We start from the raw sequence: 16334 nt of genomic DNA on the forward strand, positions 1-16334 counted from the left end.
CCTGCCCTGCATGCTGCTCACGGTGCTGCTCCAAGCTATTTCGCCCTTAGGTACTGCAGGAGCTCCTGCAGCCGAGTAAAGAAGTCCAGCAGCTTCTGGACTGGAAACGGGCAGGGTGGAAACCGGCTCGATTCTGTTGGCCTTGGCCTTGGCCTTGGCCTCTGAACGGGGGTGTAGGTGAAGACTGGCTGTGGCCTTGCAGTAGTGGTTACTGCTGGGCGCAGGCCCATCTGCGCCAGGATCCAGTCGTAGAAGTGCTGGGTGGAGGTGTAGACTCCGGGCTTCCTTGCTCTCGCACAGCCCGTCCCCCAGCTGGTCACGCCAACAAGCCAGAAGTAGTCGGCGCTCTTGTCTTGGCACACGAGAGGCCCACCGCTGTCCCCCTGCAGCACAGGAGAGAGGACGAAGGGGTTGTTGGGTGGCCACCGTCAGCCCGGTGGCTGGCTCCTTCTCTCTCACGGCACCTGCCAGAGCTGCATTCAGTGGCCAGCCAAGCTCTGTAGAAGCTTGCCTGGCAGGGGGCGGTGGGCCTGTAAGGCAGGGCTCGCTCTCACCGCTCTTCACGGTGGTGGTGAAGGTGTGTCAGACGGCTGGGATGGTGGAGCTGTGGGCTGCCAAGGGCACCGCGTGGGCCTTCTGGGCAGCGTGCCAAGCCTCCGGGACAAGGCGGGCAGGCCCTGGGCAAGGGCCTGCCCATGGGGAAGGGCGGGTAAGGCCCTCAGCGGTGGGGACCCAGCCATGGGAGTGTGAGTGGCCAGCAAAAGGCCGTGATGGCGCACGTTTGGGCGGTTGTGGCGGGGCTGCCTGTGCTGCCGGGGCTTGGCTTGTAGCACGCTCCTACCTGGCAGGTGTCGATGCCGCCCTGCGGATAGCCAGCACACATGTTGTGGGTGTGGATGGCCCCCCTGTACCAGCCGCTGCTGTTACAGACCCTGGCATCAATGAGGTGGACCTGGGCCTCCTGCAGCACGTATGCCGATCCTCCAGCTGTGAAGAGCACAGAAAGGAATGAACACCCAGCCGCTGATTGCCAGTTCTCCTCCCGCGTCTGGCTGAAGCGCTCCCCTGGGGCTCGGCTTTGCATGCCGACAGGCGCTGGACCGCTCTTGCCTTTCTGCCTTGCTCTGGGTCAATGGCTCCGGCCCCTCTCTGGAAGAGAGAGGCATATGCCCCCACAGCCTGACACTGGCTTTCGCCTCTGCCGTCAGGAAGCGCATCCTCCTTCCCCAAGCTGGCCAAGCTTGCACTGGCACCGCCACTGCGTTTGGGCCACTCACCTCTTGCTTTCCTGGCACCCCAGCCACTGACGTAGCAGGCTGTCAGCTCTGAGACTCTCAGCGAGGCGTCGGGCACACAGGCAAGCTGTACGTAGCTGTTGCACTGGACAGGCTGGTCCAGCTCCAGCAAGGCAATGTCGTTCCTCTGCGTGACGTTCCAGTAGTGCTGGTGAACCAGCAGCCGCCTGACGGCGTGCACCTGAGCCTCAGGGCCCAGCTGAGTCAGCTGGGTGGCACCGAGCACCACGCGCAAGACGGTGATGTCCCTGGAAGGCAGATGGAGAGAGGGCTCAGAGGGAGCGCAGCCACGTGCTGCAGCAGCCCGGCACTTGCCCTGCCTTCTGCTCGACGAGGGAGAGAGGCAAGCAGCGCTAGGGAGGCTGCGACTGCCCTCGCGTGCCTTGGGCTCAAGCAGCGTTGAGCGGCAGGCTGCTGGGAAGCAGTGGCACGAGCCCAGCCTTCTCCTGAGCAGCCCCTCGGCGGGGCTCCGGAGTGCCCAGGCACTGGGCGTCCTGCAGGGCAAGGGGACGGCAGTAGCACGTGCCGCTGCGCTCAGGGCACCTGCTAGTGTTGTGGGGCTAGCCCCGAGCCCTGGTCCTCCTTACCTGACCTCGATGAAGCAGTGGGCTGCTGTGAGGACCCACTGTGGGCTGATGAGGGAGCCCCCGCAGATGTGCGCCGTGCCTCCTTCCACGAGAGCCTGGATGCTGACGATCCAGGGCCAGGCCCCCGGCAGGGCATCTGTGCCACCCACGACGCGCGACATGCCGTAGTGCAAAGCCATGGGACGAAGCCCGCAGCTCCCTCTGTAACCAGAAACTCCTTACTGTGCTGCTGGGTGGCTTGCGCCGTTGCGGCTGAAGGCCAGCCGTCTTCCCTCCCCACAAGGCATGGCCAGACGGGCCGAGGAAACCCGTGGGGCCAAAACCCGCTCCCCTCGCCCCGCTTTCTGCTTCAGCCCGCAGACCAGTTGTGCCGGCGGCCTGGCTGCTGTCAAGGCACTGAGCCTCCCACATGGCTTTCAGGAACCTGGGGGGTGGCCACGGGGGACAAGCAGGCCCCCTCCAGTGAAGCCCACAAGGCTTGCCCAACTCCCTCCCAGAGCCTCGGGCCACTTACCCACAGCTGTCCCATGTGCCGTGCACAGGACAGCACACGGCCAGCAGGACAACGAGGAGACGCAGAAAATCCATCGCTGCCAGCGACATGTGGCAGCTGCAAGGACGAGGGCTTGTCGCCACCAGTACGGCTGCCGACGGACTGCCCGCAGGATTCCCGTTGCCCGGGGTTCCCTTGGACGTGGGACTGATGTCACAGAGTGCCTGGTTCCGGGTGCTGGGCGTGGTGGTGTCGGGGGGGGGGGGGGTGGGGCAGGGGGGGGTGGGGCGGGGGGGGTGAGGGTAGGGAGGGGAGGCAATAGGAGGGGTTCCAAGCAGGAGTGGAGGCAGAAGCTGGGATCACTTTGCCTTTGCAGTCTATGAAATCTGCTGGTTTGATGGTACGAACTTGTTACTGAATTGATCGTAAAAATCCCCAAAAGATATTTAGAGTGGACTGGAGGTGTTCCACATGTTGTGATAGCCCCTGTACAACAATTTTGCGCTGAATGGGCGCTGTCAGGCTCTACTGCCCTTCAAGTGGCTCTTGGCAATTTTCAAGGGCAAGTTCAGTACCATCATCCACCTCATCCACTTTGGGCAATGACTGTAGATCTAACTTTGCAGCCACGGCAACTGAGTTGGAGACCACCAATCAAAGGTGATACGGTATTTACAGATGGGTCTGGAAAAGTGGGAAAAGCCGCAGTGGCTTGGAAAAAAATGGGCAATGGCCTTCCCAAATTGTGCATCAGGAAGGATCATCGCAAGTCATGGCGTTGCGGGCTGCGGCCTTGGCATTTCTTTATTTCCCAGGCCCTGTTAATCTCATTACTGATTCAGCCTGTGTGGCAGCCCTCCTTTCCCAGTTGGAGCTGGCTGTCCATGGCCGTATCACCCATCCTAAGCTTTTTGGCAATTTTGACTGTAGTTCGGGAAGGGATTTGGAAACGCCGTTCTCCATTCTATGTTATGCATGTTACGGCCACACTTCCCTACGCGGTTCTGCAATCGATGGCAATGCTGGAGTTGATGCTCCAGGTTCTGTGGCTCTGTCGGTGCCTGTTCCTGAGGCCCACCTGCAGGTCGTGTTAGCCCACCAATTTTATCATCAGAATTGGCGATTCTTGTACCAACAGTTTGGCCAAAAGAGTCTCTCTCAGGCTGCTGCACGCAGCATTGTTGCAGCCTGTCCAGCCTGTCCAAACGGTATCCCCGTGTCCCGTTTTGGAGTTAATGGCAGAGGCCTTCAAGCTTTCCAACGCTGGTGTTACAACAGATGTAACTCATTACAATGCCGGTGGGGGATCCCCAGCAATTTGGTATTCCCCATTCCCCTGCGGGCCAAGCCATCGTTGAATGCATGAATGATACTCTTAAACGCCTGCTTGAAAAACAGAAAAGGGGAATGAGGGGAATGACCCAGAGGCACGTTCCGAGAAAGCATGCTATATTTTGAACTTTTTGAAAATCTCTGTCGACCGTGCGGTGCCTCCCATTGTACGATATTTTGTGTCAACTGGTGACAAGCAGCAAAAGCACCAAGGTGTCTTAGTACGCGGGAAAGACCCTCATACCAGGCATTGGTCAGGACCGCATGGATTGTTAACTTGGGGGAGAGGTGATGCTTGTGTTTCTACAGATGAAGGTCCGCGATGGGATACCTGCTCGCTGTGTGCGGCCTGAGCTTAGCGTGCCGGACCGTGGGAGCGCTGCTGCCGCCAGTCAACCCAACAACTGATGTGTGGGTCTCCTTAGCACAGCAACTGAACACATCCTGGCTTGGTGTGCCCTTCCTGACTTGCAAACAAGTGAATGTATGTGGGGAATGAAGAATCTTACTGAAAGCCTTGATATCGGGGACAAGGGATTACCTCTGTATGATGTTAATGCAAAAGAAGCTGATATTGTTTGCGCTTTGAATGTCGATAGTTGTCTTTATGTAGATGCTAACGTAGTAGGAGGCTACGATGGGACCATGACACCCACATAAATCAACACGTGAACATGTTGATAAGCATAATGCGCTTAAACGCAATATAGCTTTGGATGAAGCAGGTAATGATGTAGTTGATTTATGGAACTGACGGGAACGTATTGCAGTGGTTCTTCTCTTCTCCGGAGTAACAGCAGGGAAAGCATTCAAGAGTTAAATCACCTTGTTTGTTAGGCAGTTAAGAACGTGAGTCAAATTGGCCGCTATTACATACAAAACAGAGCAAGTATTGCCTTTTTGTTGTTGGCTCAAGGACATGGCTGTGAGGATTTTGATGGTACATGCTGCGCGGATTTTAGGCGCCCCATTGCAGCAACATGTTATCAAAACCTGAGAAAATGTCAGCCTTTTTGGCATCCATTCACTCAATTGGCAGTATCGTTTGTTTGCTATTGCCTTGGTTGCCGTCATGTTTGCAAGGGCCCTGCAGAACATGGAAAACCCAGTACTAGCTGTTCAAAAAAAAAAAAAAAGGGGGGGGGGGGAGGGGGAGGGGGAGGGGGCCCCTGGTAATTGTAGAATCGTACGGAACAGAGACAGTGGGATAATGTGAGGTTGTGGCCTTGCTTTGGCGATGTGCAGCTGAGATCCTGCAGCAAAGAGTTCATAACTTTGAGGGAGTATGAGAAGAAACTGGGATGCAACAGAAACAAAGGAGGAATGTGATCTCACCTCTAGAAGATAAGGAAACAGCATGAACAGTAGAGAGTAGCCTAGAGTGAAGAGCGCTAAGGAACGTGTTGTATGAATTTGACTGATCGCTCAAACTCTATTCATAAGCAGCTTGCAGAGTTGAGAAAAAACGTACAGGCCATCAAGGCTGAGAACGGGTTAACGGACTGGCTACAGGGTTTAGGAATTACTGGAGGGTTAAAAGACTTGTTTCTGCGCGGGTTAACGATGTTATTTGCCATTGTAATCTCTTTGGTGATAATGGGCTGCGTGTGGAATTGCTTTATGAGAATGATGAACAGATTGATAAAAGGGGTCTGGATCGCTCAAAAACAAAAAGGGGGATTTGTGGAGTGGCTGGAAGACAACGGACATATTATGAGCAGTGCAGACCACGTAACTTTGTTGGAATAGCAGGCCGAGCAGGCCGCAGCTGTAACAAGCTGCAGGTGTTGTGAAGGACATATGCAAGGCCAAGAGAGACAAAGAGACTGTGTACTCGCCAGAGAGATAAGAGAGCTGGACAGAAAGGTGAGGAAAAACCGGATGCCTGCACAAGGGGGGAGCAGCGTGTGGGCACCACACTGGGACCAATCCTAGGGGAGGTGGAAGCGTGTGAACGAGTCGTTTTAACCGATCACCTTTTCCATACCAAAGCCTGCGTAGAGTGTGTATTTTTAGCTGGGGGTATAAATGGCTGTGAGTCTGTTAAGAGCATCTGTAGAGTATGAATTGCTGTGTATCCCTTAATAAAGTGGCACCAACTTGATCACATTGGTCGTATCAGTTGTGTCCGAGCCTTCTGCGTCAACAGGGTAGTGCCACTGGCTCTGCCATCACACCAGGCCAGTGGTGTGGGACACAGTAGAGGGAGCCCGGGGTAGAAGAGGCGCTGCATGACAGCGACAGCAGCGTGGCCTGTGCAGGCTGGTGCTCCCTTGGCAGAACATCTGCGCTCGCCCTGCGGTAGAGGACGGGGAAGAGAGAGAAGGCTGTTGCCCTGCAGTGCTCATGCACATGTGCAAGCCCACGTGTGCAGGTCCAACTTCTGTTAGTGAGGACTGGCAGGTTTCTTGGACAGGCACTGGGAAGGCAGTCAGGTGTCGGGTGGCCTGAGGGTCCTGACCTCTTCTTCCTCAGCCAAAGTGCCGCGAGTCCCAGAATCACACAATGGTCGTTGTTGGAGGGAACCTCTGGAGATTATCCAGTCCAACGCCCTGCAAAAGCCGGCTGTGCTAGAGCAGGTTGCACAAAATCCTGTGCAGGTGGTGCTGGAATGTCTCCAGAGGCCTCTCTGGGCAGCCGGTGCCAGTGATCTTAAGCTGGAGTGCTGTGCAAGGGTCCCTGTGCTGGTGGGGGGCAGTGCCTGGGCTAGCTGCAAGATCAAGGCACTGCAAAGGGGCAAGGAGATGATGAGCACAACAAGCCCATGCCACGCTCCCTGCCTCCCCACGTGACGGTGCCTGTGCCCACGTCCCTGGTGGCTGTGGAGGCCACCTGGCACTGGGCACCCTTTCCCCTGGCTACCCGGAGGCTGCCTTAGGCTCTCTCTAGTCCACTCAGGCCCCCTTCTGAGGCCTTCGTTGCACCCCAGACCCCTCTGCAGAGCCTCAAGCCCTCAAAAAAAGCCCACCGGACGGGGGGCCTGGTCCCCTAGTCTCGACCATTCCACTCGAGTCCCCGCGGCACCCCTCCATAGGGGTCTGGTATGGCCCAGGCCTCCGGTTGCTCCTCTAGCGTGGCCGCTACTACAGCCAGGAGGCAGCCAGGGAGGGGGGCAACTGCCGAGCAGCAGCAGCAGCAGCCTCTTTGCTCCCACTCAAAGCTCAAGGCGCTCCCTGCAGCCACTGCAGCCGTAGGCTTGGGCTTGGAAACATGGTGCAGCTGTGAAAGCAGAGCAGCCTGGGGAAGCCCAGGAACTCCGTGGCGTGAGCAAAGGCCCCAGCTCGTGGATTTCCCCTGAAGCCCAGCTGGCCCTGAGAGGCCACTTTCAAGCTGGCTTGCGCCTCGTACAGAAGCCCACAGGGATGCCAGCAGGAGCCAGCCCAAGGCATTCTCTGCTTCCAACTGCCACCCCCAAGGCCCTGAGCCCTCCTATGACCTGCCTGCCTTCCTTCCACTGTTCCCTCATGCTTCTCTCGGAGCAGGCAGAGCTTCAGCCCTTTGCGGTGACCCTTTGTGCCCGACTTGGCAGCCTGCCTCCTTCGGCAGGTGCCGGCTCTGGAAGTCCTTGCCTCGCACAGGAGACTGCAGTGCACTGGCGCATGGTTAGCCATGCCAACGGAAACACTTTATTGCAAGAAGGCAGCCTGCTGAGTTCTGCCGTTGTGAGCAGCGCGGGCAGGACAGAGCAGGCCTTTGTCACTGAGGCTGCCTTTCATCAGCAGGGATTGCCCCAGCAGGAAACGGTCGTCGTGCGCTGCAGCCTGCCCTGCATGCTCCTCACGGTGCTGCTCCAAGCTATTTCGCCCTTAGGTACTGCAGGAGCTCCTGCAGCCGAGTAAAGAAGTCCAGCAGCTTCTGGACTGGAAACGGGCAGGGTGGAAACCGGCTCGATTCTGTTGGCCTTGGCCTTGGCCTTGGCCTCTGAACGGGGGTGTAGGTGAAGACTGGCTGTGGCCTTGCAGTAGTGGTTACTGCTGGGCGCAGGCCCATCTGCGCCAGGATCCAGTCGTAGAAGTGCTGGGTGGAGGTGTAGACTCCGGGCTTCCTTGCTCTCGCACAGCCCGTCCCCCAGCTGGTCACGCCAACAAGCCAGAAGTAGTCGGCGCTCTTGTCTTGGCACACGAGAGGCCCACCGCTGTCCCCCTGCAGCACAGGAGAGAGGACGAAGGGGTTGTTGGGTGGCCACCGTCAGCCCGGTGGCTGGCTCCTTCTCTCTCACGGCACCTGCCAGAGCTGCATTCAGTGGCCAGCCAAGCTCTGTAGAAGCTTGCCTGGCAGGGGGCGGTGGGCCTGTAAGGCAGGGCTCGCTCTCACCGCTCTTCACGGTGGTGGTGAAGGTGTGTCAGACGGCTGGGATGGTGGAGCTGTGGGCTGCCAAGGGCACCGCGTGGGCCTTCTGGGCAGCGTGCCAAGCCTCCGGGACAAGGCGGGCAGGCCCTGGGCAAGGGCCTGCCCATGGGGAAGGGCGGGTAAGGCCCTCAGCGGTGGGGACCCAGCCATGGGAGTGTGAGTGGCCAGCAAAAGGCCGTGATGGCGCACGTTTGGGCGGTTGTGGCGGGGCTGCCTGTGCTGCCGGGGCTTGGCTTGTAGCACGCTCCTACCTGGCAGGTGTCGATGCCGCCCTGCGGATAGCCAGCACACATGTTGTGGGTGTGGATGGCCCCCCTGTACCAGCCGCTGCTGTTACAGACCCTGGCATCAATGAGGTGGACCTGGGCCTCCTGCAGCACGTATGCCGATCCTCCAGCTGTGAAGAGCACAGAAAGGAATGAACACCCAGCCGCTGATTGTCAGTTCTCCTCCCGCGTCTGGCTGAAGCGCTCCCCCGGGGCTCGGCTTTGCATGCCGACAGGCGCTGGACCGCTCTTGCCTTTCTGCCTTGCTCTGGGTCAATGGCTCCGGCCCCTCTCTGGAAGAGAGAGGCATATGCCCCCACAGCCTGACACTGGCTTTCGCCTCTGCCGTCAGGAAGCGCATCCTCCTTCCCCAAGCTGGCCAAGCTTGCACTGGCACCGCCACTGCGTTTGGGCCACTCACCTCTTGCTTTCCTGGCACCCCAGCCACTGACGTAGCAGGCTGTCAGCTCTGAGACTCTCAGCGAGGCGTCGGGCACACAGGCAAGCTGTACGTAGCTGTTGCACTGGACAGGCTGGTCCAGCTCCAGCAAGGCAATGTCGTTCCTCTGCGTGACGTTCCAGTAGTGCTGGTGAACCAGCAGCCGCCTGACGGCACGCACCTGAGCCTCAGGGCCCAGCTGAGTCAGCTGGGTGGCACCGAGCACCACGCGCAAGACGGTGATGTCCCTGGAAGGCAGATGGAGAGAGGGCTCAGAGGGAGCGCAGCCACGTGCTGCAGCAGCCCGGCACTTGCCCTGCCTTCTGCTCGACGAGGGAGAGAGGCAAGCAGCGCTAGGGAGGCTGCGACTGCCCTCGCGTGCCTTGGGCTCAAGCAGCGTTGAGCGGCAGGCTGCTGGGAAGCAGTGGCACGAGCCCAGCCTTCTCCTGAGCAGCCCCTCGGCGGGGCTCCGGAGTGCCCAGGCACTGGGCGTCCTGCAGGGCAAGGGGACGGCAGTAGCACGTGCCGCTGCGCTCAGGGCACCTGCTAGTGTTGTGGGGCTAGCCCCGAGCCCTGGTCCTCCTTACCTGACCTCGATGAAGCAGTGGGCTGCTGTGAGGACCCACTGTGGGCTGATGAGGGAGCCCCCGCAGATGTGCGCCGTGCCTCCTTCCACGAGAGCCTGGATGCTGACGATCCAGGGCCAGGCCCCCGGCAGGGCATCTGTGCCACCCACGACGCGCGACATGCCGTAGTGCAAAGCCATGGGACGAAGCCCGCAGCTCCCTCTGTAACCAGAAACTCCTTACTGTGCTGCTGGATGGCTTGCGCCGTTGCGGCTGAAGGCCAGCCGTCTTCCCTCCCCACAAGGCATGGCCAGACGGGCCGAGGAAACCCGTGGGGCCAAAACCCGCTCCCCTCGCCCCGCTTTCTGCTTCAGCCCGCAGACCAGTTGTGCCGGCAGCCTGGCTGCTGTCAAGGCACTGAGCCTCCCACATGGCTTTCAGGAACCTGGGGGGTGGCCACGGGGGACAAGCAGGCCCCCTCCAGTGAAGCCCACAAGGCTTGCCCAACTCCCTCCCAGAGCCTCGGGCCACTTACCCACAGCTGTCCCATGTGCCGTGCACAGGACAGCACACGGCCAGCAGGACAACGAGGAGACGCAGAAAATCCATCGCTGCCAGCGACATGTGGCAGCTGCAAGGACGAGGGCTTGTCGCCACCAGTACGGCTGCCGACGGACTGCCCGCAGGATTCCCGTTGCCCGGGGTTCCCTTGGACGTGGGACTGATGTCACAGAGTGCCTGGTTCCGGGTGCTGGGCGTGGTGGTGTCGGGGGGGGGGGGGGTGGGGCAGGGGGGGTGGGGCGGGGGGGTGAGGGTAGGGAGGGGAGGCAATAGGAGGGGAGGCAATAGGAGGGGTTCCAAGCAGGAGTGGAGGCAGAAGCTGGGATCACTTTGCCTTTGCAGTCTATGAAATCTGCTGGTTTGATGGTACGAACTTGTTACTGAATTGATCGTAAAAATCCCCAAAAGATATTTAGAGTGGACTGGAGGTGTTCCACATGTTGTGATAGCCCCTGTACAACAATTTTGCGCTGAATGGGCGCTGTCAGACTCTACTGCCCTTCAAGTGGCTCTTGGCAATTTTCAAGGGCAAGTTCAGTACCATCATCCACCTCATCCACTTTGGGCAATGACTGTAGATCTAACTTTGCAGCCACGGCAACTGAGTTGGAGACCACCAATCAAAGGTGATACGGTATTTACAGATGGGTCTGGAAAAGTGGGAAAAGCCGCAGTGGCTTGGAAAAAAATGGGCAATGGCCTTCCCAAATTGTGCATCAGGAAGGATCATCGCAAGTCATGGCGTTGCGGGCTGCGGCCTTGGCATTTCTTTATTTCCCAGGCCCTGTTAATCTCATTACTGATTCAGCCTGTGTGGCAGCCCTCCTTTCCCAGTTGGAGCTGGCTGTCCATGGCCGTATCACCCATCCTAAGCTTTTTGGCAATTTTGACTGTAGTTCGGGAAGGGATTTGGAAACGCCGTTCTCCATTCTATGTTATGCATGTTACAGCCACACTTCCCTACGCGGTTCTGCAATCGATGGCAATGCTGGAGTTGATGCTCCAGGTTCTGTGGCTCTGTCGGTGCCTGTTCCTGAGGCCCACCTGCAGGTCGTGTTAGCCCACCAATTTTACCATCAGAATTGGCGATTCTTGTACCAACAGTTTGGCCAAAAGAGTCTCTCTCAGGCTGCTGCACGCAGCATTGTTGCAGCCTGTCCAGCCTGTCCAAACGGTATCCCCGTGCCCCGTTTTGGAGTTAATGGCAGAGGCCTTCAAGCTTTCCAACGCTGGTGTTACAACAGATGTAACTCATTACAATGCCGGTGGGGGATCCCCAGCAATTTGGTATTCCCCATTCCCCTGCGGGCCAAGCCATCGTTGAATGCATGAATGATACTCTTAAACGCCTGCTTGAAAAACAGAAAAGGGGAATGAGGGGAATGACCCAGAGGCACGTTCCGAGAAAGCATGCTATATTTTGAACTTTTTGAAAATCTCTGTCGACCGTGCGGTGCCTCCCATTGTACGATATTTTGTGTCAACTGGTGACAAGCAGCAAAAGCACCAAGGTGTCTTAGTACGCGGGAAAGACCCTCATACCAGGCATTGGTCAGGACCGCATGGATTGTTAACTTGGGGGAGAGGTGATGCTTGTGTTTCTACAGATGAAGGTCCGCGATGGGATACCTGCTCGCTGTGTGCGGCCTGAGCTTAGCGTGCCGGACCGTGGGAGCGCTGCTGCCGCCAGTCAACCCAACAACTGATGTGTGGGTCTCCTTAGCACAGCAACTGAACACATCCTGGCTTGGTGTGCCCTTCCTGACTTGCAAACAAGTGAATGTATGTGGGGAATGAAGAATCTTACTGAAAGCCTTGATATCGGGGACAAGGGATTACCTCTGTATGATGTTAATGCAAAAGAAGCTGATATTGTTTGCGCTTTGAATGTCGATAGTTGTCTTTATGTAGATGCTAACGTAGTAGGAGGCTACGATGGGACCATGACACCCACATAAATCAACACGTGAACATGTTGATAAGCATAATGCGCTTAAACGCAATATAGCTTTGGATGAAGCAGGTAATGATGTAGTTGATTTATGGAACTGACGGGAACGTATTGCAGTGGTTCTTCTCTTCTCCGGAGTAACAGCAGGGAAAGCATTCAAGAGTTAAATCACCTTGTTTGTTAGGCAGTTAAGAACGTGAGTCAAATTGGCCGCTATTACATACAAAACAGAGCAAGTATTGGCTTTTTGTTGTTGGCTCAAGGACATGGCTGTGAGGATTTTGATGGTACATGCTGCGCGGATTTTAGGCACCCCATTGCAGCAACATGTTATCAAAACCTGAGAAAATGTCAGCCTTTTTGGCATCCATTCACTCAATTGGCAGTATCGTTTGTTTGCTATTGCCTTGGTTGCCGTCATGTTTGCAAGGGCCCTGCAGAACATGGAAAACCCGGTACTAGCTGTTCAAAAAAAAAAAAAAAAGGGGGGGGGGGAGGGGGAGGGGGCCCCCAGTAATTGTAGAATCGTACGGAACAGAGACAGTGGGATAATGTGAGGTTGTGGCCTTGCTTTGGCGATGTGCAGCTGAGATCCTGCAGCAAAGAGTTCATAACTTTGAGGGAGTATGAGAAGAAACTAGGATGCAACAGAAACAAAGGAGGAATGTGATCTCACCTCTAGAAGATAAGGAAACAGCATGAACAGTAGAGAGTAGCCTAGAGTGAAGAGCGCTAAGGAACGTGTTGTATGAATTTGACTGATCGCTCAAACTCTATTCATAAGCAGCTTGCAGAGTTGAGAAAAAACGTACAGGCCATCAAGGCTGAGAACGGGTTAACGGACTGGCTACAGGGTTTAGGAATTACTGGAGGGTTAAAAGACTTGTTTCTGCGCGGGTTAACGATGTTATTTGCCATTGTAATCTCTTTGGTGATAATGGGCTGCGTGTGGAATTGCTTTATGAGAATGATGAACAGATTGATAAAAGGGGTCTGGATCGCTCAAAAACAAAAAGGGGGATTTGTGGAGTGGCTGGAAGACAACGGACATATTATGAGCAGTGCAGACCACGTAACTTTGTTGGAATAGCAGGCCGAGCAGGCCGCAGCTGTAACAAGCTGCAGGTGTTGTGAAGGACATATGCAAGGCCAAGAGAGACAAAGAGACTGTGTACTCGCCAGAGAGATAAGAGAGCTGGACAGAAAGGTGAGGAAAAACCGGATGCCTGCACAAGGGGGGAGCAGCGTGTGGGCACCACACTGGGACCAATCCTAGGGGAGGTGGAAGCGTGTGAACGAGTCGTTTTAACCGATCACCTTTTCCATACCAAAGCCTGCGTAGAGTGTGTATTTTTAGCTGGGGGTATAAATGGCTGTGAGTCTGTTAAGAGCATCTGTAGAGTATGAATTGCTGTGTATCCCTTAATAAAGTGGCACCAACTTGATCACATTGGTCGTATCAGTTGTGTCCGAGCCTTCTGCGTCAACAGGGTAGTGCCACTGGCTCTGCCATCACACCAGGCCAGTTGACGTGCGGAATTAGACTCTATAACTCGAAAGTTATAAAGTAGGTATGTTTATTGCGCGCAGATGCACGGGGGATCGCTCCTCCACAAGCGTGCATACCCGAAGTGACGAACCATCTCACATTTATACAATGAACAAATGAATATTCAATTAACGCCTATACATATTTGTTACCTAAACCCCGCTTCGTATGTTAATTAGCTTATCAGTCCGTTTCCTGGAATGTGGTGGTCTTGCAGGTTTGTAGGTGATTCATGTTCTTGTGACCATCCGATCTTCTTCAGGTGATTCATGTCCTTGTGACCACCCGATCTTCTTCAGGTGATTGTGACCACCCAATCTTTTCCAGCAAGGAGCACTCCCTCCCTCTAGATAGCATTTGAATGTCTCTCATCTTTTCTTATTCTCTTTTAAATAGCCCCTTTGTTAGAGGAAGAGGGGCAGGCGTCTCCCCGTCTCCCCTTTGTTAGAGGAAGAGGGGCAGGCGTCTCCTCAAAACTGTGGTTGTCACCGCACCCATGACTAGTCACCATACCCACATTCCTTAAGCAGACACATACAATCACAATCCATGTCCATTATCCCCATTTCACATTATTTCTCCATATCAATCCCCCCTTTTCTATTAAATTAAGTAAATTCTTTTACTTAAGCAGCCTTCCCGAATGATATAAAGCATCATACATAAGTGTTACTCTTTTAAACATTCTCCAAACCCACAAATATAACATAATGGTTAGTATTAAGGAAATTCCTAAACTGATCAATAAGATCACAATGGGGTGTACCATAGTGTTAAGAATTCCTGTTGCAGAGGGTGACCAGCCAAAGAGAGTATCCCACCAATTATGGTTTCCATCCTGTTCTACCTTTTTTAAAACTTTCTTGATCCCCTCTACATCATGATGGATCATAAGAAGAGTTTCATGTCCCTTTTCTTTGGTTTCTTCCAGTATACGTTGTAAATCTGCATGTTTTAATAGTTCTTTTATACTGCTTATATTTAGTCCTATGGGGGTAGGAATTATTATCTGTGATAGGGTAAAATTGGATTTTAAGAATTGATGAGACACTACTGGGGCTGAGTAACTAAAATCGCATCCTGTGATAGTAGTAAAATTACAAATACAATAATTTGAATACTGTGCAGTCTCTTTTACCTCCCCATCTATGGTTATTGTGTTACACTTAGTTCTCAAACACGCACATCCCTTCCCTGCATATATAATTACTGTTTTCAAGTTTGCATTTGGTCGGGCCTCGAAATGACATATTTTCTGATCTGTATCTAAACAAGTATCCTGAGCCATTATAGTATTGCTTTCACAGAGGAAGCCCTGCTGTTCTCGCATAATACAAGATTCTAAATCTACTGTTTGCCACTTGTCGCCTATCTTTCTGGCCCATGTTCTATGTTCAAAAGGGTATAGGAGCACCCCATTATGGTTAATTCCAAGGGCTACAATGGGGTGTATGGTAATTATTACTGCATTATGTATGGTTAACACAAAAGCTGTGATGGTGTGTGTGTTGGGGTCATAGGTAAAGTTCACCATATTCCACCATGACTGGAGTTTTCTTTCTACCTCCGTAGCACTGTCCCAAACCATCTTTCGAATTTCTGTAGGAAATATGCCTTCCTCTCCTTCTCTTATTATGGATGCAGCTATTGATTGCATCCACATTTGGGCTTGGATGCAACTTAGAGCCGGGGCGACGTCGTCCTGTAAACCACCTAACACCTTAGTGATAAGCTGATGATCTTCCATGTTTGTTCCCACCTGGGGAGTACCTTCGATATCAACCATTGGTGTGCCCCTAATGCTAATAATGAAGATTTTAGTGGTTGTTGTAGTTTTGATAGATCGGCCATGGTGGCGGCTAGTTTATTCATTATCACCTCTGAGTCTATGGAATTTAATACTCCGAGTCCTGTTCCCAACATTCCAGTTACATCTCTCACTATTCTGTTTCGATAAATATTTCCCCTTTTTCTTAACCAAGTTGTCCATCCCTCATAAGAGGTTCGTAAGAAGGGGGAACAGGATGGCTTAACATCAGAAACATTGACTTGTATTTTTAACTCTATTCTTTTAAGAGACCATTCTGGGTTAAACAACATTTGTTGCTGACCTGTATTTCTGATTACATATGGTCCAATTGTATACATCTTTGGATCTGGTTTAGTTAATTTAAGATCAAGTGTTAATGGGGTTGTTGTAACTGTGGTGGTGGTAGGAACAGTGGTTAGCATGATTGTTATTTTGATCTTATAAGTCAGAGCTGTTCTTGGGGATTCCTTTCCTAGGCATATTATAAAGATGGGCTCGGTTAAGGTAAAATTGTGCCAACATTCCCGTGAATTAAAGCACATGGTTGTATTTAGAAGGGTAAATTCCTTATCTACCTTTCTGACATTAATCTGGGCGTCTCCCGAAATCTTGGTGTTATCCTTTTCATTATATGTTTGACATCCTACTTTTATCTTATCTCGTAATTTTCCCCATAATCGGTCGACTATGTGTACATCCTCCCGATCCCATTGATTCCTTTGGTACACCTCATTTTCAGAAAAAACCACCATAGCTAGTTTCATCTTTGAGTCCACCTTTCCCATTATTCCAGTGTGTTTTTTCTGAGCATGATTCCAAGGCCAATTATCAGGCTCTTGGTTGTAGGCAAGAGAGAGGGTACAAAAAAACACAAATGGTTTAAACCCACTATTGATCATTTTAAGAATCTAAACGTTAAAATCTGTTTTGATCAAAAATATCTTTGTTTGAGTTGGGGCTTACTAATAACAAGTTGGGCGAGCCTGGCCACTGGCTCAGTCCCCGACTCTTGTTCTATATTGTTTGTTGTGGTGCCCTTCCCATATGGTGGATCCGCAACTGCTCAGGTTCACTTACTTGCCACCCACATTGTTCCCATTTGTCCGAGTAAATTTGAGTTTCAGTTCTTTTTTAT

At 53.6% G+C, this 16334-nt stretch overlaps 2 protein-coding genes across 2 annotated transcripts; both read right to left on the minus strand.

Annotated features, from left to right (window-relative positions):
- Nucleotides 1-35: 35 nt before the first annotated feature.
- Nucleotides 36-5940, minus strand: LOC130142673 (acrosin-like). The gene is made up of 5 exons (XM_056324982.1): nt 5816-5940; nt 1888-2083; nt 1263-1566; nt 842-981; nt 36-383 (listed from the first exon to the last, which is right to left on the minus strand). The coding sequence occupies exons 1-5, from the start codon at nt 5938-5940 to the stop codon at nt 36-38; spliced, it is 1113 nt and encodes a 370-aa protein (XP_056180957.1).
- A 1562-nt stretch (nt 5941-7502) lies between these two features.
- On the minus strand, nt 7503-16289 carry LOC130142675 (acrosin-like). The gene is made up of 5 exons (XM_056324983.1): nt 16277-16289; nt 9350-9548; nt 8745-9010; nt 8309-8454; nt 7503-7850 (listed from the first exon to the last, which is right to left on the minus strand). Exons 1-5 carry the CDS (start codon nt 16287-16289, stop codon nt 7503-7505), a joined length of 972 nt encoding a protein of 323 aa, XP_056180958.1.
- Between the last annotated feature and the right edge of the window lie 45 nt (nt 16290-16334).

The sequence above is a fragment of the Falco biarmicus genome, chromosome Z (genome assembly GCF_023638135.1).
Source record: "Falco biarmicus isolate bFalBia1 chromosome Z, bFalBia1.pri, whole genome shotgun sequence".
Taxonomy (NCBI): domain Eukaryota; kingdom Metazoa; phylum Chordata; class Aves; order Falconiformes; family Falconidae; genus Falco; species Falco biarmicus.